Raw genomic sequence first — 23,146 nt, forward strand, 5'->3', positions numbered from 1 at the left:
GGCTTAGGAGCCTATGTGACCTCTGCATCCTTGTAGATCTGAGCTCACATTCTGTGGTCATGAGTAGGAACGTTCCAAGCTGCCCAATATTAGGACCCATCTTCCTCAGGTGTAGCATAGAGTATGTTGTCTATCCTCCCTTCGGAGGATGGAACATTCTCTACCGTTGTTGATTCAAGTTGAGGGCAAGGTCCTATGGGGGCCCACAGAGGGGTCTTTTTTGTTGTTCCTGATAGAGATGATCTGTAACAATGGAGAGAGGGATTTATTTGAAGTCTAGGCCCATCATGTCTGTTTGGGAATCTCAGGACTCCCCAGTTAGGGCCCCAGCTGAAGGGGTGGCCTGATAGTGACTAAAGAGTCATCATTAAAGTATGCCCGTCTCTTGCCCTTATTCAGCTTAGTCCTTGCTTTGCTAAGGTTAGCTTTGGAGTGAGTGAGAGAACTGGAATAGGAAGTAGGTGAGGAGGGTATCTAAGTCTAATTAGATACTATTTCATTAGGAACTTGATACTGACTCACTGCAGACTATTGTGTACTTTTGCTTTCAGGTATATATTTTGCCCTAATTTATGGATACACGTGAAATTATGTTCTGTCTCATGGGACCTGGTCTATGTCTTGGTTTTGGGACTTTGTTAAGAAGTGAACCACCTGGAATGGAATTACAGAATTCTGTGAAAGGAAAGGTCTCACTCATGTAATGAAGCTGAAGGGCTCTCATTCCACACCTGAAGTCTCTGGACACAGTCTGAAGTGAAGCATGCTGAGGTGGTACTCATTGTGTTGATTAGGCTGGGATTGGCGGATGCAATATTATTTGGTATGAATTGAGAGAAGCATGCAGGAAAGTGGGCCCCACCCTAAGGCTCCAGGACTGTGGGAAATATAGGCTCTATAGTGGAAAGGTGAGGTTCCTGTTGTCTTAGGGTTCAAGAAGACAACAGATAGTTATTGTTATAATCACATTATTTGGTAACTGGGTTCACTTTGAAAAATCCCTTTGTTAGGATTTGCTGTATAATACCCAACATCACCATAATTTATGTCCTTTGACATTCTTTGTGTATAGCTGTGCCAGAGTATGTGTGATTTCATCACTCCAGGCCTGACTTTTTCAGACAGAGACAAGACAGAAAGAGGGAGAGATACCTCAGCACTGGAGCTGCCCTCAGTGGCTCCATAGCACTCCAAACCTCTACCAGGTGGGCTGTCTCTCTGACCCTGACCTGCTTTTTAAAAAAATTTCTTTTTATTTTACAAAATTACATATCAACAGGGGTTTAAATCAACACCATTCCTACCACCAGAGTTCTGAATCTTCAGTCTCTCCACTGCAACCCACCACAGTTCCCTTAAGGTTGTAGACATGGGCCAACTGTCATCTCTACAACTATCTGTCCACATTTCTACACAATTGTCCCCTTTTTCTTCCTGATCCAATCCTCTCTTCCCCTCCAAGCCACTCATGACAATATTACAATCTTCATATGTCCCTCTACTGTTCCTCCTCTCTCTCTGGGTGCTGATGGAACTAGACTTCAGAGCTCTGTTACCTTCCTTCTATTACTTCTCCCCCACTGGGAATATGGATCAAGGTTGTTTTTGGGGAGCAGAAGATAGGAATCTGGCTTCTCCACTAGACGTGGGCATTGGCAGGTCAATTCATATCCCCAGCCTGTTTCTATCTCTCCCTAGAAGGCCACAGCTCTGGAGAAGTGAGCTGAACTGCTTTTTCTACCCAGTCCTATGGTCTCACACTGTGCTTATGTGAGTCACCTCTGTGGCCCCATATCTGGAGTGTCTCAGTTTTCCATCTGACTAAAGGGAGAAGGTTTTGTTAAGTTCTTCAGGCATGGTGTGTCTGTGTGTGTGGGGGAGGTGCTGGGCTCCTGTGTTGCTCTGGTTCTACCAGATAGCCCAAATAACCACTTATTGGACAGGACCTTGGTCAGCAGCTGGGTGCCAGCAGGGCAGGGGCAGGGAGAACTGGGATGAGGGTTTTTTTTTTCTTTTTCCTCCAGGGTTATTGCTGGGCTCGGTGCCTGCACCATGAATCCACCGCTCCTGGAGGCCATTTTTCCTCCTTTTTGTTGCCCTAGTTGTTGCAGCCTCGTTGCGGTTTTTATTGCCATTGTTGACATTGCTTTGTTGTTGGATTGGACAGAGAAAAATGGAGAGAGGAGGGGAAGACAGAGAGGAGGAGAGAAAGACAGACACCTGCAGATCTGCTTCACCACCTGTGAAGCAACTCCCCTGCAGGTGGGGAACCAGAATCCTTAGGACAGTCCCTGCGCTTTGCGCCACGTGTGCTTAACCCACTGTGCCACCGCCCGACTCCCCAGGATGAGGGTTTTAAAGGTCACTGAGCAGACTCCTTGCTTCCTAATTTGCCACCTGCTGCACCTTGACCCCTCCATCACCATCACCATGGTCCTGAGCTTCAGCCTGCTCTTGGCGAGGGCTGGTGAGATGGGGCTCCAGGAGGGAGAGTCATCCCTGACTCTTTTCTTTAAAAAAAAGGTGGGCTTGGAGACAGCATAATGGTTTTGGAAAGACTTTCACACCTGAGGTTCAGTCTCCCCAGTGCCTTGTTGAGCCAGAGCTGAGCAATGCTCTGGTCTCTTTCTCTGTATCTTTCCCTCTGTATCTCTCACATTAAAAACACCACAAATGAAATCTTTACAAAAAGATTTTATTTGGAGAGGAAGAGAAGAAAGAGAAAGGGATGGGGAGGTGGGTGGGTGGAGAGAAGCAGAGCACTGGTCAGTTCTGGAATGTGGTGGTGATAGGGGTTGAACCTGGGGCTTCTAGAGCCTCAGGCATGCAAGTCCTGTGCTCTGACAGGATGGCTCTCATTCTTCTCGCACCCCCACTCTAAGACCCCTCCTCCCCCGCCCCCGCAGGGCACTCCTTCACAGAGAACCCTAGACCAGTTTCTGGGCTCTAGTATCTGTTCCAGTCTACCCTAAGATCTGACCCAGGTCACACGCTTCACAGCCCTCATCCCTGCTCAGGGCCCTGTTGGGGTGCGTCAGGAGAGAGAAGAGATCAGGAACTCCTGGCAGAGCAGGAATGCAAATCTTTATTCACTCTGGAGCCCCAGAGTTGGGTGCGGGCACAGTGGGTTTAAGCCATGTGGAACTAGCAAAACGGCCGCCTCCCACTATGCCCACCAGCCCTTCTCCAGGTCTGGATGTGAAAGAGAAAGAGAGAGCAAATTGGAACAGCAGCGGGTTTTATAGGGCAAAGATGGAAGTGGCAAGTCGGATCGGGATTGGCTAGGAAAGGGGATGGAGTGAGGCAAAAGGCATGCTGGGAAGGTGGAAGCATCCTTAGCAACTGTTGCGATGGTTTTAACTGAATTTAGCAATACCCTGAGGGGATAACGTGGTGGGGATATTTCAGGCAAAACAATGATTATGTAAACAATACTTGCATGGAAATATAGTGGTTTGTGGGTCCTGCTTAATACATTTGTACAATATCCCAACACCGGCTCTGCATCCTCCCAGGACCTTGGAACATTCTTCTCTTTCCCCAGTTATGCCTTGCTCCAGCACCTTTATGAAAGAGGCAGAGCCTGGGCTATCTCCTCTGTCTCTCTCTCTCTCTCTCAGCTGTGGCCTCACACATGCTCGCTTTCTCCTCCCCCAGGCTGACTCTTCACTCAACTAGAGAGAGACAGGGATTGGTAGAGGGAGAATGAAAGACACACAGCAAGAGACAGGGTGTCACAGAGATAAGAAGAGACACCATGACACTAGAGCCTCCTCTGGGGCCACAGCACCTACCCAGAGACCTGGGCTGTAGGCGTGACAAGACAGATGCCTTCCCCTCTCAGCTATTTTTCCACCTGCTTATCTGTTCTGGGGCTCAAATCTTACCTGATGAGAACTCAAACAACCTGAGAATCTACCTCAGCCTCACTGGCTTTCTGGGGCCTCCATCAGTGGATTGCTTCTGGAACCCCCAAATCTCTGTCACTTCTTGCTGACTATTCCATCCAGCTGTGAACCCCAATTTGCCAAGCCTTCATGTCTGGCCCCCCGTGTTGCCCCAGGGAAGCCTCAAATCCATCAGAGACGCCTGCCTTTCCCGTGTGCCTCCTATAGCCCAGGACCACCAATGGGGTACCAAACTGGAAAATTTATTTATTTCCTTCCTTTTTTTTTTCTTCTTCTTTTAAAAACAATTATTTATTTATTTTTAAATTTTAAAAAATATTTATTTATTTATTTATTTTCCCTTTTGTTGCCCTTTTTGTTTAACATTGTTGTGGTTATTATTGTTGTTGTTATTGACATCGTTGGATAGGACAGAGAAAATGGAGAGAGGAGGGGAAGACAGAAAGGGGGAGAGAAAGACAGACACCTGCAGACCTGCTTCACAGCCTGTGAAGTGACTCCCCTGCAGGTGGGGAGCCAGGGGCTGAACTGGGATCCTTAAGCTTTGTGCCACGTGTGGTTAACCTGCTGCACCACTGCCCGACTCCCTCCCCTTTCTCCTCCTCCTCCTCCTCCTCCTCCTCCTCCTCCTCCTTCTCCTCCTCCTCCTCCTCCTCCTCCTCCTCCTCCTCCTCCTCCTCTTCTTCTTCTTCTAACAATTAATATGTCTTTTGTTGCCACCAGGGTTATTGCTGGGACTTGGTGCCAGCACTATAAATCCACTGCTCCTGGAGGCCAGTTTTTCCTCCCCTCCATTTTATTTGAGAGAAATTGAGAAGAGTGGGGAGATAGAGAGGGAGAAAGAAAGATAGACACCTGCAGATCTGTTTCACCACCCGTGAAGCGTCCCTCCTGCAGGTGGGGAGGGAAGGGCTGAAACCAAGGTCCTTGCACATGGCAACGTGTGCTTTCAACAAGGTGTGCCACGCCTGACCTTCCCGCCTTCCTTCCCTCCCTCCAGCCTTTAGCATGTACAGTTTCACTGCTCTACATGCTTTATTCAGTTAGATAGAAATAGAGGCAAAGACAGAGAGCAGGATAGAGAGCGGGAGGGAGAGAGAGAGGTTGAGACACCACAGCACTGGGACTTCCCCCAGTGCCACAGCACCTCTCAGGTGGAGCCAGGCTGGAGCTTGAGCCACATGCGTGACCGTGCAATCTTCCTAAATGGCAAGCTTTTGCCACTCTCCTCTCTCTTTTTCCTTTTCTGTCTCCAGCTCCCCTTCTACTCCCTCTCTCCCTTCTCTTCCCTCATCAGCTCTGTCATAAAGGGGACTGAATCTGCAACCTCTGAGATTTCAGTTGTGCAAATCCTGCGCTCTAACAGGCTGAGCCAGCTCCCCCACCCTGACTCTACCTCAGGCTGCTCCAGTCAGTGACAAGCCTTTATTCCCAACAGAAATATGGAGCAGGCTGGGAGGGGATGCAGTGGATAAAGCGTTGGATCCTCCAGCTTGAGGTCCTGAGTTTTATCCGTAGAATCAGTTGCCTGAGTGATGCTTTGGTTAACTCTCTCTCTCTCTCTCTCTCTCTTTCTCTCTCTCTCTCTCTCATATGAATGAATACATATAATTAAAAAACAGAATGAACCAGGGGTCGGGCAGTTGCGCTACATGTTAAGCGTACATGGAGTGAAGTGCAAGGACCAGCATTAGGATCCCAGTTAGAACGTCCAGCTCCCTACCTGCTGGGGTGGTAGCTTCATAAGCGGTGAAGCAGGTCTGCAGGTGTCTATCTTTCTCTCCCCCTGTCTTCCCCTCTTCTCTCCATTTCTCTTTGACCTAGCCAACAACAGTGATACTACTAACAACAACAATAATAATAACCACCATAAAAAATAAAACAACAAAGGCAACAAAAGGTACTGAGGGGACCCCAAGAGAACAGGAAGGAATCCTCCTAACATTGTGTGTGTGTGTGTGTGTGTGTGTGTGTGTGTGTGAGAAAGAGAGAGAGAGAAAGAGAGAGAGAGAAAGAGAGAGAGATTTCTCCTGCAGCCAAGCTCCTACTGATAGATCCATGGCAGAAGGGGCATGGGGAGCAGGGAGAGAAGAGGGTGGATGGGGCAGGCAGGCAGGGAGGTGACCTTGGGCTGGGGACCTGCAGCCCATTTGTAGCTGTCCACAGCCCTCTCACTGATGCCTCTCTTGCCTCCCCTTCTTCCCTCTCTCACTTTCTGGTGGCCCCCTTCCTGTGCCTCAGTTTCTCCTCTGACCTTCCCCACCTGGTCAGCTTCTCACCCTCCTCCTGCTCCTCCTCAGTGACAGATCTTTGCCCAGTCAGCACCTCCACCACCATAAGCATCACCTCACCCACACCTGCCGCCCTCTATACTCCCAGCTCTGGCTGATGATGGTGGGGTGGGATTGAACCTGGGACTCTGGTGCCTCAAGCATGCATTCTCCTTTGCATAGCCATTATGCTACCTACCTCCTCAGCCCACTACAGGCTCTTCTTTTGACTCTATTTCTCTCTGTACCACCCTGTCATGAAAAGGTTGCCCTGGCCCATGTGACAGACAGTAAGCCACTTGGCACGACTGGTGCGAGACGGTTGGCTTATTGTGATGCAGCACGGGACAGAGGCGGCCAGTTCCTGGGCCTCAGGCCTGGCAGACCCGCTCCAGGCTGGGAGGCAGGTCAGGCCGCTCCCCAGGCCTGAGACTGTGCGGCAGGTGTCATGTGGGATTTCCCCCCTCTGGCCCAGAGGAGCTTTCCCAGGTGTGTTTATCCAGGTGTCTGCAGGCCTGGGGCTTCTCCATGATTGCTAAGAAGCATTAACCCCTTCATGCTTGGTCACACTCACAATCATTCGTTTTCCACTCACTCCCTCCTCTAAAAATTAATTAATTAATTTTTACCACCAGGGTAAAAATTACCACCAGGGTAAAATTAATTTATTAATTTTAATTATTAAAATTAAAATTATTATTAATTATTAATTATTAATTATTATTAATTTATTAATTTTTAATTAATTAATTAATTTTTACCACCAGGATAAAAATTTTTACCACCAGGTAAAAATTGCTGGGCCTAGGTGCCTGTAGGAGAAGTCCACTGCTCCTAGTAGCTGGCTGCCTCCCTCCCTCTCTCTCTCCCTTCATTAATTCCTTTTTAAAAATTTTTGTTGACAGAGACAGAAATTGAGGAGAGGGGGAGCACAGTAGCACAACTGGTGAAGTGCACATATCAACATGCACAATGACCTGGGTTCAAGCCCCTATCTGCACCTGCAGGGGAAAGCTTCACAGGTGGTGAAGTCTGTCTGTTTGTCTGTCTGTCTGTCTGTCTGTCTCTCTCTCCATATATATCTCCTTCTCCCCTCTCATCATTTTCTCTGTCCTGTAAAATAAAATAGAAAGAAAGAGAGACACAAAAGGAAGAGATGGCCACTGGGAGCAGTGGATCCATAGTGCTGCACCAGGCTCCAGTCAGAACCCTGGAGGCAAAAAAAGAAAGAAAGAAAGAAAGAAAGAAAGAAAGAAAGAAAGAAAGAAATTGAGAGGGAAGTGGAGAAAAAGGGAGGAGAGACACCAGCAGACCAACTTCACTGTTCCTGAAGCTCCCTCCCTGCAGGTAGAGACTGGAGGCTTGAACCCAGGTCCTTGCGCTTGGTGATGCTTGTACTCTACCAGGCGTGCCGCTGCAGTTCTCTCCCCATCTTTATGTTTGTCTCCCTGTCCTTGCCATTTATCTCCTGGGGACCCTCCCGCCTCCCTGTCCCACCTCCTTTCTCCTCTCTCCTCAGCGCCCCTTCTCCCCTCTCCCCAGCAACTACCAGCTCTTTCTGCGTCACCAACACCTGCATATCAATGAAGAGACAGGCCAGTCTGCTCAGGTCAGCCAGAGCTTCCCACACCCTCCGTTCCAGTTGACAAGCCATCTGCAGAACTTCAGCCGTGACATCATGCTGCCCTGCCTGACGGAGCCCGTCCACATCACAGACTCCATCAGCCTCCTGGAGCTGCCCACCCAGGAACCCAGAGTGGGGAGCACCTGCTGTCCCCTGGGCTGGGGTACCATCCATCCATTTATGGGTATGCAGGGTGCAGCCTGCAGCCCTGGCACCTGGGGAAAGCTGGGGATGTGGTGGGGTGTTGGTCTGCGTCTAATTCTGCTTCTAAAACCCCTTCTGTTTCATTGGTTTAATCCCCCCTGCTTAACCCTGTATTCTATTTACATAACCACTGTTAACTAAGCACCGCCTGCCTGCAGGGCATTGGTTTAATCCCCACTGGTTCATGATGTCTTTTTGCTCCGCCCCCTTTCCTAGCACACCCTCATTTGCACCAGTCACTTTTCACTCCACCTCTCTATGTCACATCCTGTTTCCACCCTACTTGGTGAGTATATATAAGGACAGGATTGTGATTAGAGATAGCTTAGATTGCACTGCGTTCCACAGTGAATAAAGACTGAACTGCGTACCACTCAGCCATGAGTCTCTGGTCGTCTCTCTCACCCGCCTGCGAGAGTCTCTGGTCATCTCTATCTCCTGCCCACGAAGCTAGCCTGGCAGTGGGGTGGTGGGTGGGACTTGGGGGTCTGAAGGAGGAAGGGACTGGAACTCAAGATCTGATGGAGGAGGGGCTGGGACTCTGGGTGTGAGGGAGGAGGGAGCTGGGCTGAGGGCCAGAGGGAGGAGGGGGCTGGGAGTCTGGACCAGAGGGATGAGGGCCTTCAGGACTGAGAGAGAGTAAGGGCAGAGGGTTTGAATTCCCAGAGATCCCCACCCCACTCTCCCAGACCTCTAGATTGGTTACCACTGAGCCCCTGGTGTGTGGACCTCAGGCTGCTGCCCAGGGAGCTGTGTGTCCTGGGCTCCATGCTGTGCTCTGGCAGCCTATGACCTTGGGCAGGGGGAGGGCAGTGGCAGGAACCAGCCCCACCCCCCTGATTCCTGTGGCTCCTCCCACCCCCACAGCTCATCTCCTGCAGCTGAAGCCCCCCTGCACTGCACACCCCCTCCCTCCACGCAGTGCTCCTCTCTGAGCATCTGGTGCTTCCTGTTTCCTGCTTCCTGGAGAGGCAGAGAGCAGACTCTCATGTACAAAGAGAGAGAAGCAGTAAGCCCCACGGAGGAGAGGGTTCAGAGAGGGCTGCTGTGATGGGAGGAGAGCACCTGGGGCAGGTGAGGCTGAGCAGGTGCAGCGAGGGAAGGGCAGGAGGACTGGCAGGTGCAGCCCTGGGGGCGTGGCTGGGTGTGTGGGAGCCCCTCCAACTGCTTCTGGGACAGCTGCCCCACCCCAAGTTGGTGGCGGTAGTGGGGGCTCCCCTTTGTCTGCTGCTCAAGCACCGGGAGCTGGGTTTCCTCAGACAGAAGTTGAGATTGACCTTCTCTCCTCTGCCTGCCCCGTCCCTTTTAGGGTGATCGGGGGGCCCCTGACCTGCGAGGGTGTGCTTCATGCCATCACATCCTTGGGCAATGAACTGTGTTCCATGAGATATATCCCTTCCTTGTACACCAATCTGATGCCTCATCTTCAGTGGATCCAAACCACCGTCTCAGAAAAATCCTGAATGTCACTGTCCTGCCCCCACCCCCAGTAAAGTCCAGTGTGCACCCAGCTCTGGCATCATCTCACCTCCCTAGACACAGGGCCTTTGGGAATCAGGGACCCACTTGGCAGAAGCTGGGCTGGCTCCTGAAAGCTAAAAAGATGATTAAATGTCACTGTAATAAACCAACAAGTGATACACCTGCTTTCCCTGCTGTGAGTCCTTCCTTTGAGGAAATCATTAAATCAGAGGGAAGTTAGGGAGAGCACACTCACACACACACACACACACACACACACACACACACACACACACACACACACACTCACATACACACATGCACACATACTCACACACTCTCACACACACTCACATATACACACTCACACACACACTCACACACACACTCACATACACACATCCACACATACACTCACACACACTCACATACACACATGCACACACAGTCTCACATACACACATGTACATAAAGTCTCACGTACACACATTCACACACACGCTCACACATACTGATACTCACACACACCCTCATACAAACATACACGTACACACTCATATACACAGTCTCTTTCTCTCACAAACACACACACACACTCTCATATGCATACACCCACACACCCTCATACACACATACACACACTCATAAACACACACCCCCTCCCTGGTTCACAATCTTCTCCTGACACTGTGGGGTGTTAGATTTTGTTTTTCCAATGTACAGATGTGGTAGCAGTGGGCAACCTCCCATAATCTTTCACAGAGTTTCTCCTGTCAGGGAGAGAAGCCCGGATGTTTTCATAGAAAGTCTGTAGATTTTGTCATGTCAATGTGAAATGGGCTTTTTTCCCAAAGGACTGGCAGTGGGAAGCCTCTTGAAAAGACATGTATTTCGGGGCAGTCAGTAGCACATCTTATAGAGCACAGATTATGATATGCAAGGATTATGATGTGTTCAAACTCCTGGTCCCCACCTGCAGGGGAGAAACTTTATATGAGTGCTGAAGCAGGGTTGCAGCAAATGTCTCTGTCTCTCTCCCTCTCTATCTCCCTTTCCCCTCAATCTGTCTTTGTTCTGTCAAATAAATAAATAAAATTAAGTATTCAACCCCCTACAACCATAAGCCAGAGCTGAGCATTGCTCTGGTAATATGTATATATATGTATATATATGTGTGTGTATTAACTATGCATAATCATATAATATCTATCTAGAAAGGTACATCGACATCAGCATAGGGAGCACTGCATTGCTGAAGAAAGGGGTACAGACTGTATTTGGTTGAGTCTCTTGGATCAGAAGGCTCCACAGTGTGCAGGTGAGCAGAGAGAGCACAAAGAAAGGTATGAATGTCCTTGACAAAGAGTAAATGCCAGAAGCTGGAGAGAGAGAGAGAGAGAAGAGAAGAGAAGAGAAGAGAAGAGAAGAGAAGAGAGCAGGTCTCACATGGAAAAACAGGACCAGACTACCACCAGCTCCCTCAGGTGACAAAGATAGAGGTAACAAACACATTTCTTTCTTTCTTTCTTTCTTTCTTTCTTTCTTTCTTTCTTTCTTTCTTTCTTTCTTTCTTCTTTCTTCCCTTTCTTACTTCTTTTATCCTCCTCCACCTCCTTCTTTTTTCCTACCAGAGCCCTGCTCAGTTCTGGCTTATGGTGGTACTGGAGATTGAACCTGGGACCTCAAAGCCTCAGACATGAGTCTTTTTTTTTTTTTTTTTTTCAGAATCATTATCCTGACTCCCCAGTCCTAAAAATAAAATTTAAAAACAGATTTTAAATAAAAAATTCTTAATTTTTTATTTGATAGGGCAGAGAGACATTGAGAGGGGGATGGGCAGACAGAGAGGGAGACACCTGCAGACATGCTCCACTACCCATGAAGCCTTCACCCTGCACATAGAGCCTGGGGCGGGCTGAACCAGGTCCTTGTGCATGGTAACATGTGCGCTCAACTGGGTGTTTCTCCCTTTCTCTCCTCATATTTTGATTAGCAACTTAGTAGTGGTTTATAAGCTAATTAGGATCATAGGGTTATAGCTCCAGACTTCCACCCACCACCAAAGTTGTGTGACCTGTTTTGCTCCATACATATATGAATATAGATGAAAAATGCTGGCCAGGAGTGCCGGAATTGTACATGCATGAGGCCCCATCGTTGTTAAAAATAAATAAATACAAGAATCCAGTGTCCTGCAGGAAGGCAGGGAGGGACTCTAGGCTTGAGCTCCAGAGGTGTGTGGTAGGCACTTCAACATTATTGGTTCCCAAGGACAGGGGCAGACGACTTCAACTCTAGTTTGTGGAGAGCAGGTAAGTGGCTCTCAAGATTCTAAAGGGGTTAGAAGACCCAGGGTATCTATCCCACTCTGCTCTTTCATCCATCATCCATCTTCTGTCATCCGTCATCCATCATTCATCTTCTGTCATCCGTCTTCCGTCATCCGTCATCCTTCATCCGTCATCCATCTTCAGTCTTCCGTCATCTGTCTTCTGTCTTCTGTCATCTGATTTCTGTCATCCATCATCCGTCATCTGTCATCCTTCATCCTTCATCCATCATCCTTCATCCGTCATCCATCTTCTGTCATCCATCTTCTGTCATCTGTCTTCCATCATCCGTCATCTGTCATCCATCATCCGTCATCTGTCTTCCGTCTTCCGTCACTCCACCTTGAAGCAACCACTTGCTGGCCAGCTACAAAGAGGCCTGGTCCTCAGGTGAGCGCAGTCTGCACATGTGTAGGACATCAATCATTTGTGGCCTGTTTCAAGTATCCTTGGGCAACTGCCCTGCCCTGCAGTGTTGGGGCTCTGTCCCCAGCAGCGAGACACAACATCCCTAATGGACACCGGTGGCATAGCCGTGCTAGCCGGAAAAAAGCCACAGGTTTTAAGAATGGCCAGGTGTCCATGGTTCATGAGATCACAAGGACTTTTGGACAGAGTGGATGAAAGTCTGACAGTGTGAATTCACCCCAGGACCACTGGCCTCCCCAGGGAGTCTCCAAGGTGCATAAACAACAACAACAATGACAGCAACAAAAGTATCAAGAGCCTATGGTGGACATGGTGGGACCACATGGCCTTATCCAGATGGGGTAGTGGACTTAGAGGACAAGATTCTGAGGGCAGGAGTGCAAGAATCATGATGTGTTGAGCGCCAGGGCTTTTGCTACAGGGGCATCTAAGGTCAGAATAATGCAGGGGCCAATATATGTGTTTTTTTTTTTTTGTCTCCAGGACTATTGCTGAGGCTCGGTGCCTGCACTACGAATCTACTACTCCTGTGGCCATTTTCTGATTTTTTTTTTTTTTGCACAGGACAGAGAGAAATTGAGAGAGAAGGGGGAGATAGAGAGGGGGAGAGAAAAACAGACACCTGCAGACCTGCTTCACCACTTGTGAAGTGACCCCCCTGCAGGTGGGGAGCCGGGGGCTCGAACTGGGATCCTTGTGCAGGTCTTTGTGCTTCTTACTATGTGAGCTTAACCCCGCCCAACCCCTCCAATGTGTTCCCACATAATCCTGGTGCTAGTATTTGTGGGACTTCTGGGTATTGGGGTACAAATGTTGTGCTTGGGGGGGTGGCTTAGGAGATAGAAACTTAAAAAAATATTTATTTATTTTCCCTTTTGTTGCCCCCCCTTTTTTAAATTGTTGTTGTAGTTATTATTGTTGTTGTTATTGATGTTGTCATTGTTGGATAGGACAGAGAGAAATGGAGAGAGGAGGGGGAGACAGAGAGGTGGAGAGAAAGATAGACACCTGCAGACCTGCTTCACCACCTGTGAAGCGACCCCCCTGCAGGTGGGGGGACGGGGGCTTGAACTGGGATCCTTACACCCGTCCTTATGCCCATCCTCGCGCTTTGCGCCACGTGCACTCAACCCGCTGCGCTACCGCCTGACTTCTGAGATAGAAACTTTTGTTGGACAGATCTTTGGTTAATCATTTTTCCATTTTACTGGTTGCCCTGGGTAAAAATAAGCTATTTTCTGGTTTTGTGCCCTGGATTAATGTGATGAGAGGGCTGGAAGGAGAGAGCTCCCAGGGTAGGATGAGCCATGTGCACAGCCCAGGTTCTAGTCCCGGCACCACACTGGAGGTGCCATGCCTTGCAGGAAGCTCCAGTGCTGGGGTGCCCCCCTCTAGTACTCATCACCACAACTATATAATGAAAATGTGACTTCAACAGCCAAAGGGTGGAAGAAGCCTAAATGCCCATCATCAGATGACTGGCTAAGGAAGCGATGGGATATATACTCCATGGAATACTACTCTGACATCAGAAAAGATGATATGGTATCCTTTGGAAGGAAATGGATGGAACTGGAGGAGCGAAATAAGTGAAGAGATGAAAGACAACTACCAGATGGCTTCACTCATGTGGAATCTAGAGATTGAATTTACATGAACTTGTCAAAAACAAAACAAAACAAAACAAAAATCCAAAAAAAAAAACAGAGGCAAGCAAACTGTAAGACTTATAAGAATTCTGGTGGTGATTAAGCGCACATGGTGCAAAGCACAAGGACCAGCGTGAGGATCCCGGTTCGAGCTCCCAGCTCCCCACCTGCAGGGGAGTCACTTCACAGGCGGTGAAGCAGGTCTGCAGGTGTCTGTCTTTCTCTCCCCCTCTCTGTCTTCCCCTCCTCTCTCCATTTCTCTCTGTCCTATCTAACAATGACGACATCAACAACAACAATAATAACTAAAACAACAATGAAAAACAACAAGGGCAACAAAAAGGGAAAATAAATAAATTTTAAAAATTAAAAAAAAGAATTCTGGTGGTGATTTTTGGGAGGTGGGAGGGTAGGCATACAGAACTTTGGTGGTGGGTGTGGTGTGGAAATAGACACTGTGATCTTACAATCTTGGAACAGCCTATTAGTAACAAATAAAAATGAAAAAGAAAAAAGTGTGATTTCAGTGTGGTGCTTGTGCAAAGCTGGGTGACACACACACACACACACACACACACACACACACACTTCCATGGCCCCATCCCATCGCATCCCTTCTGACCTCATTCCCTGGGACTGAGTCCAGGCTGATAAGTACCCACAGAACAGCAAGTGCTGGCTTTCTTGTTTCGTCCACAGTGTGAGTATGTGCGTATGTGCGTGTGTGTGTGTGTCCAGCCTCCAGCAGGGGCTGCACCTGGACCAGCAGCTGGGCACCAGAAGGGCAGGGGCAGGAAGAATGGGGACAAGGGCTTTTAAAGACTCCTCAGCTCCTAGCTCACTGCCTGCTTGCCTGGCTATGGACACCTCCCTCACCATGTGGCTCTCGGTCTTGAGTTTCAGCTTGTGCCTGGCGGGGACTGGTGAGACAGAGCAGTGGTGGTGGGCATGTGGGGAGGGAAGAGGGGGATGGTTTCTGAATGTTTTCCTTTCCTTCCCCCCCTTTATAAAAATTCTTGATTGATAGTGGAGCTGAACCCTGTGTGGTGCTTTACTCCAGGCTAACTAGGTTTCTCCTGGTACCATAGGACCTTCTGTGTGGTGCCAGGGACATTTACAGCAAGGTACATGCCCTACTCTATCTCTTGTGAAGAAAATAGATTTATTATGAGAGATAGAGAAAGAGAGAGAGAGAGACAGACAGAGAGAGAGACAGAGAGAGAGAGAAAATACCACAGTAGTATTCAGCTCTGGCATATTGGCAGTGCCAGGGATCAAACCTATGCCCCCTGGGATTTCAGGCATGATAATCCTCTGCTCTAACAGGTTGGCTGTCTCCTCAACCTTGAATACTTTTTTGTGTTCTCTGACTCAGAAGTGCTCCATTCAATGGCAAGCCTTTATTCCCAAGAAGAGCCTCTAGACAGCCCACCAACCATGTCCAGTTCTCCCAGAACTCACCTCAAGTCTTTATCCTTCTTGGAATCTCAGATCCAACCCAGTCCAAGTCCTCCCCAGCCTGGAACCTCCAAGTCTCTGTCCCCACTGCTACCTTCCAAACCAGTGACTTTATGCCCCGGGATTCTACTTCATGGCACATGGAATTCCTTCTTGTCCAGAATTCAGTCTCCACCCACCCCAACCCAGTGCCCCAAACCACCTGGCTCCAGACCCATAGTCTGCGCAGGGGCTGCTGTTTCCTCACTTCATTCGTGGGGGCACAGGGGGCTTCTGTGCTCAGCATTGAAGGTCCCCATCCTGGGTCACCCACCACAATCTCAAAGATGACTATAGTTTTGTTTTTTCATTTGCCCACCAAATACTGCTGGGGTTCAGTGCCTGTACTAGGAGTCTACTGCTCCCACTAGTTTGGTTTTTCTTTTCTTTTCTTTTCTTTTCTTTTCTTTTCTTTTCTTTTCTTTTCTTTTCTTCTCTTCTCTTCTCTTCTCTTCTCTTCTCTTCTCTTTTCTCTTGTCTTCTCTTTTCATTTTCATTTTCTTTTCTTTTTTCTCCCCCTCCTCTTCCCTCCCTCCCTCCCTCCCTCCCTCCCTTCCTCCCTCCCTTCCTTCCTTCCTCCCTTCCTTCCTTCTTTCTCTCTCTTTCTTGGATTGAGAGAAAATTGAGAAGGAACTGTGTGATAAAGAGGGAGAGAAAGAGAGACACTTGCAGCCTTGCTCTACCACGGTGAAACACCCTGCCTGCAGGGTCATGTGTGAGCTGTGCGGGATCTGCCACCACTTGGCCCCTGCTGCTTTTTTCTTTTTAAATTTTATTTGCTATTAATAATTTGTTACAAGATTGTAAGATCACAATGCATCATTCCACATCATACCACCTCCCAAAGATCACCAACATAGTTCTTAAAAGTCTTATAGTTGGCTTGCCTCTGTTTTGTTTGGATTTTTTTTTTTTTTTTGGCAAGTTCATCTAAGTCAGATCTCTAGATATATGAGTGAAAACATCTGGTGGCTGTCTTTCTCCTCTCTCTCTTAAAGATTTTGTTTATTAATGAGAAAGATAGGAGGAGAGAGAGAGAGAGAGGGAGAAAGAACCAGATATCACTCTGGTACATGTGCTTCTGGGGATTGAACTCAGGACCTCATGCTTGAGACTTCAATCTGCTGTGCCACCTCCCATTCAGTTCCTGGTGAGGGGCTCACCTTCAGTTCCATTCATTGTGTCCCAAAGGACAGCGTATCATCTTTTTTTAATGTCAGAGTATATTCCATGGGCTATACATCCTATAACTTCTTTAGCCAGTCATGGGCATTTAGACTGCTTCCACTCTTTGGTTATTGTGAATAATGCACCCTGCTGTTTCTTTAAAGATTTATTTTATTTTAATGAGATAGTATCCGGATTACTGCTCATCTCTGGCTTTTAGTGGTGGTGGGGACTGAATCCGGGGCTGTGGAGCCTCAGGCATGGGTTTCTGGTTCACTCCCATAGCACTGTCTCCCTGGTCCCTGGCTTTCTGGGTCCTGACCTGCTGACCTGGGTACCCCTGCATGTATTCCAGGATCCCCAACCCCTGCTGCCTGCACTGTGCTCTCTCCAAGCCCTGTCCTGCTCCTCTCGTGACCCGCACCCCACCCACAGGTGCAGCGCCGCTCATTCAGTCCCGGATCATTGGAGGTTGGGAGTGTGAGAAGCATTCCCACCCCTGGATGGTGGCCCTGTACCACAATGGCTTCTTCAAATGTGGGGGTATTCTGGTGCACCCCCAGTGGGTGCTCACAGCTGCCCACTGCGTAGGAAAGTAAGCAGGGGTGTCTGTGCTCTCTCTGGCCCGAGTAACCAGGCCTCTTCTCCTGGGGTCACCTGGGGTGGGGGAGGCAGGGCTGAGGGAGGGAAGGATGGTGCTAACTTGGGGTGTAGGAGAGGCAGGGCTGGGGAGGGGGCCAGGGACTCCCTACCCAGGGATGCTGAGGTTTCTCTGTTTCTTGTGGAAGTGTCTGTCTGTCCGTCTGTCTGTCTCTGTATCCCTCTGTCTTGTCCATGCTCTGGATGTCTGGATTAGTTGTGTGAATCACCATCCATGTGCCTGTGGCATCTCTCTCCCTATCTCCATCTCTCTCTGCTGCTGTTTTTGTCACCATGTGTCTCACTCTCTATCTCATTTGAAGACACTCTGTTGTCATCTCTGTCACCATCTTTCTCTCCTGTCACATCTCTTTGCACCTGCATGGTTCCACTGTTCCCGAAGGACTCTTTATTCTCCCCTTCTTTCAAAGTCAGACAGAAAGAAGGAGAGACACCACGGCACCACTCCAGTGCCAGTGCACGGTGCTGTCCTTGGTGCTGGGCCCAAGGCTCACATGGCAGACGGTGCTCCCGCTGGGGGGCTGCTTTCTAGATCCTCGCTGTCTTTTCTTCTTTTGTAATATTTATATTACAGGGTTACTGCTCCAGGGTTATTGCTGGGGCTCAGTGCTTGCACTACCAGTCTACTGCTCCTGGGGGCCATTTTTTCCATTTTGTTGCCCTTGTTGTTGTTATTGTTACCATCGATGTTGTTGTTGTTGGATAGGACAGAGAGAAGTCAAGAGAGGAGGGGAGACAGAGACGGGGAGAGAAAGACAGACACCTGAAGCCCTGCTTCACCACTTGGGAAGCGACTCCCCCTGCAGGTGGGGAACTGGGGGCTCAAACCAAGATCTTTATGTTGGTCCTTGTGCTTTGCACCATGTGCGCTCAACCCGCTGTGCTACTGCCCGACCCCTGTATTTCATTTTTATTAGTGATTTAATATTGCTTTATCAAGTTAAGAGATTAACAGTGGTATAATTCCACATCATTCCCACCACCAGAGTTCTGTGTCCCCATTCTCTGCATTGGAAACTTCAGTGGTTCTCCTAAGCTCACAGATATGAGCTGACTATTACTTCTATAACTATCTATCTATCTATCTATCTATCTATCTGTCATCTATCATCTGTCTATCTTTTTGTCCACTTGTCTTTTCTTCCTTCTTCCTGCTCTCTTATCTTTTCTCTCTTCATTTCCTCTTGGTGACCCCTCCCCAGCCCCACCCTATCCGTCTGTCCGTCCTTCTCTCTCCTCAGGAATTATCAGCTCAGGCTGGGTCACCACAGCCTGAATGAGCGCAACGACAGGGGCCAGCTCGCCCATGTCAGGGGTAGCTTCCCGCATCCGCTCTACAACATGAGCCTGAGGAAGAAACACAGGCCCCAGCCCGGGGACGACTACAGCCACGACCTCATGCTGCTCCGCACGGCAAAGCCTGTGCAGATCACAGACACCGTGCAGGTCCTGGAGCTGCCCACCCGGGAGCCCGCTGTGGGGAGCAGCTGCTATGCCCTGGGCTGGGGCAGCGTCAACCCGGTTAACTGTACGTCCAGACCCACATGGTGCTCAGAGGGGGTCTGGGGCCCCAGGGGCTGAAGGAGGAGGAGGTGGTTGGGGTTTAGGATCCTAGGAAGGGGGGACCCCTGGCTGGCATGTTGGGGTCTGAATACTGGGTGACTGTTATTGCTGTCTACCATCTCCACCGTACCACCCACAGTGTCACTCCCACCGACTCTCCAGTGTGTGGACCTCAGGCTGCTGCCCAGGGCCATCTGTGCCCACAGCTACAAAGAGAAAGTGACAGGCTCCATGCTGTGTGCTGGCGTCCTGTTGGGTGGCAAAGACACCTGCCTGGTGAGTCTGTCTCCTTCCTCCTGGGCTGAGGCAGAAGGGAGCAGCCAGGACCCCAGCCCCACATGCTCCCTGCTCTCCAGTTGCAGGTCATTTCCCCCAGTGTGTCCCTGTCCCCCCATACCTGTCCTACCCCACACCCCGTCCACCTGCAGCTCAAGCCCTACACCTGCCCCACCCCCTCCTCCAGGCAGCCAGAAGCAATCACTGAGCATCTCCTGCAGCCGGACAGTGAGCCAGCTCCTGGGAGATGGGGGAGCAGAGGAGGGCAGCCCCTCCAGCCCCCACATGAGGAGGCAGACAGAGTGGGCTCCATAGTGCAGGTGGGGGTGGGGGCTGATGTGATGGGAGGAGAGCACCTGGGACAGGTGAGGCTGAGCAGGTGCAGTGAGGGGAGGGGCAGTGGGCATGGCAGGTGTGGCCCTAGGGGCATGGCTGGGGGAGGGGCAGCCCAAAGTGGGTGGAGCCCTGTGAGTGGGGTGCCAGGTTGAGGGGGCAAGGGCCTGACTGCAGTGCTTCATGGGGACACAGGGAAGGCTCTGACTCTCCTTAGGGAACCCAGGGCTTTGTCCCAGTTGAGCAGAAGAAGGACAGAGGGGGCTCAGACTGTGGGGGTGCAGGAGATGATCCAGGCCCTGAGGGTGGGGTGGGCTGGGAGGTGGGGTGTGGGTGATGGTTTTCTCCCCTAGAAAGCCTCCCAAAGGACTCATCGACTGAGCGTAATGGCCAAGGGAGAGAGTGAAAGAGAGAGGACTCAAGGATAGTCCCAGGTGATAGGCTGAGGAGTTCCAAGGACACAGCATAGACAGACACACAGGTCAACAGTAGAGAAGACACACAGACACTCACACAGACATGCAGACACAGAGCCAGGGACTCCCAGCTCTTCAATCTCAACAAGGTTCATTCGCCCCAGGCTCCCCACCCCCGGCTCTCACCCACACACCCCCTGCAGCTTCCCCTTGCCCAGATTTCCTGCCCACCCCCCCATCCCAGGGCTCCCTCTAACCTCAAACTCTCACACCCTCCATGGCTCCAAAGTCAGAGCAGCCTCCCTTTCTTCTTCTAGCGTTTGCCCTTCTTCCGTAGCCAGTCAACAGCGTCAGGTTGAGCCTGATGTCAAGTTTCGAGACCTCCTTTGAATCTGGAGAGATGGCAGTCATTGACTATGTGGGTCATAGTCTGTCTGGAGCCGCAGGGGCAGTTCGGGTCGTCTCTGGCTCCCCAGCGATGGAACATAGCGGCGCACCGGCCATGGCCTGTTCGATAGCGATTGAGGAGGGCCCAATCATAACGTGCTAGGTCAAAGCCGGGCTGACGCTTGCAGGGGTCTGTGATGAGGTGTTTGTTCTTTACCTCAACTGACTGCCAACTCTGTTTCCAAGAAACTGGAACAGAGAAATTCAGTGTAGGCATAGGGGACCAGATTGGGTGACGAGACGTCAAGCGTTGGACAGGGTAGGCGAAGATATCCACGTATATTGGCAGGTCCGGTCGAGCGTAGATGTGGGAAATGAACTTGGATGATGCCGCATCCCGACGAATATCTGGCGGGGCGATGTTGCTAAGAACTGGCAGCCATGGAACCGGGGTGGAACGGATGGTTCCAGAAATTATCCTCATGGAGGAATATAATTTGGAATCGACCAAGTGGACATGGGGGCTACGGAACCATCCTGGGGCACAGTATTCTGCAGTGGAATAGCATAATGCCAGAGATGATGATCATAGTGTGGAAGTGCTCGCGCCCCATGAGGAGCTGGCCAGTCTTGCAATGATGTGATTCCTCACGCCCACCTTTGCTGCAGTTTTTATGAGATGTTCGTGAAATGACAGAGTGCGATTGAGAGTAACGCCAAGATAGACTGGCTGGGCTTCATGTCGGATTCTCGTATCGCCAAGCTGCACATTAAGCTCACGCGAGGCCGAGGCATGGTGTAGATGGAAAACAGATGATACTGTTTTTGCAGTGCTAGGGATTAGTCGCCATTTTTTACAGTAATCAGATATCAGAGACATGTCTTTCGTGAGTGTTTCCTCAAGGATGTTGAACTTAGATGCCTGAGTGAGCAGCCTCCCTGAGGATGTGACACTGAGCCTGGGCCTGAGGATGGGAGTGTCCCTGGTGGTCTCATCTACCCCTTTCCTTCTGTAGGGACCCTCCTCCTTGAGACTTGAGCTGCAGCTTCACCCCAAGTAGTGTGGGGGGAGTGTGTGTGGGTGTCCCCAGTGTCTGCTTTCAAGCACAAGCCTGGGAGCTGGGTAGCTCCCCAGGCAGAAGTTGGGGTTGACCTACTCCCCTCTCTGCCTGCCCCCCGTCCCTCTTAGGGTGACTCCGGAGGCCCCCTGATCTGCGAGGGAGTGTTTCACGGCATCACGTCCTGGGGTGGCAGGCCCTGTGCCAAGCGCCAGTTTCCTGCCTTGTACACCAAGCTGATGTCTCACCGCGAGTGGGTCCAGGGCACCATCTCCCAAAACTCCTGACTTGTCTTTCCTGTCCCTGCACCTTCCCAATAAATATGGAGACAACCACCTTCTGGTGTCACCTGGCCTTCCTGGGCATGGGGAATGGGGGGGGGTGTCCATGGCAGAAGTTAGGGCCTCTTAAACCTTTCTTCTTGGGTCCTGGGGGGCTGGGAAGGCTGAGCAGGTGGGGCATGTGACTGGCCCTTAGTGAGGTAGCTCTGCTCTGTTTTCCTCAAGAACATTCACTGCAGTGTGTGGAGACTTTCCCCCACAGCCTCTGCAGTAAGGGCCAGTGTGGAGGAGGGAGGTGTCCACCCTATGAGCCAGGCCAGGGACTGGTGTGGGGTACTCCCCTGGAGTGCCAAGGGGAAACTTGGAAACAATGCACCTCACACACAGTGGGACAGAGATGTAAGCTTAGTGGTTCTGCAAACAGACTCTCATGCCTGAGGATTTGAGGTCCCAGGTTCAATCCCCAGCACTACCATAAACCAGAGCTGTGCAATGCTCTGGGGAAAACAAAAATAAAAAGAGAAGACAGGACAGCCTCTGTTGTGCCCACGGCCTTGGGGAGCCAGAAGAGGGGTATGACCAGGAGAGGGTCAGAATGAGATTGTGAGGAATTATGAAGGGAAGAGACTGGAGCTTTGGAAGCTGACTTGTTCAGGGTTTGTGTGTGTGTGTTGGGAGAGGCTTCCAATTCAATGATTTCTTGGAAGGACTCACAGAATTCTGAAAACTTGTTACCTTTTATTGGCCTATATACTTTATTACAATGAAATTAAATATATTGATGTGTGGGCTTTCGCTCCAGGTCCCCCGCCTCCCTGGCCATTGGGCGATAGAGGTCAGAGCGGCCTCCTGGGAGTCCTGGGGTGGCTCTTTGTGACGAGGGCAAAGTGCTCAGAGAGACAAGGCAGTCAGCTCTGGGAGAGCCTCAGAGGGTCATCTGGTTTGTAGGGGGAGAAAGCAGGCAGATACACCCGTAGTCCAGGAATAGGGTTGAGGTGGCCGTTAATCCCAACACAATGCATAGTTACGTCTTGATCTACAAACCATTTGATCACAAGTAAAAAGTTACCATACAAGGTTTGATCACAAGCTTTACAATGTATATTTCTCCAGAGGTAAATTGTAGGCACTTCAGGGCGGGGGGTGGGGGGGTGGGGGGGGAAGGGAGGCAGCTGAGCAATAGGATGTTTGCAGGGTTTTCAAGTTAGCCAAACACAGTAATTCATGGCCTTTGTTTAAAGGGGGGAAGAGTGGCATGTGTGGACAGGCACCCATGTCCAACCGTCATAAATCCAGAGGTCAGGGGGACCTGCCATTTTCTCAACCCGGAGGGGGGAGGGCCTGGGGACTACCCACTCAGATTCTCATGGAAACAAAGGCCTGGACTTCCCAGACAGTGGGTCCAGTTCCCAACAGATAAGCAAGTGTATTCAACTCAACAGAGGGGCTGGATGATAGTTCACTAGGGAGGTCAGGGTCTGGGTTCGTGCCCATGCATCCCACAAGAGCAGCATAGATAGTACCTAAAGGAGAGAGAGAGAGAGAGAGAGAGAGAGAGAGAGAGAGAGAGAGAACTGCTGCACTGTTTTATGTGCTGTCAGGCTCAAACCCAAGGCCTCATGCACGTAGTCAT

General features: G+C 50.2%; 1 protein-coding gene across 1 annotated transcript; it reads left to right on the plus strand.

Moving 5' to 3' along the window:
- Positions 1 to 14,752: 14,752 nt before the first annotated feature.
- On the plus strand, positions 14,753 to 21,519 carry LOC103120810 (kallikrein-1-like). Its single transcript, XM_007531287.1, has 5 exons — positions 14,753 to 14,798; positions 16,975 to 17,134; positions 18,441 to 18,727; positions 18,902 to 19,038; positions 21,364 to 21,519. Exons 1-5 carry the CDS (start codon positions 14,753 to 14,755, stop codon positions 21,517 to 21,519), a joined length of 786 nt encoding a protein of 261 aa, XP_007531349.1.
- The last annotated feature ends 1,627 nt before the right edge of the window (positions 21,520 to 23,146 follow it).

Source organism: Erinaceus europaeus, chromosome 2 (assembly GCF_950295315.1).
Source record: "Erinaceus europaeus chromosome 2, mEriEur2.1, whole genome shotgun sequence".
Classification (NCBI taxonomy): domain Eukaryota; kingdom Metazoa; phylum Chordata; class Mammalia; order Eulipotyphla; family Erinaceidae; genus Erinaceus; species Erinaceus europaeus.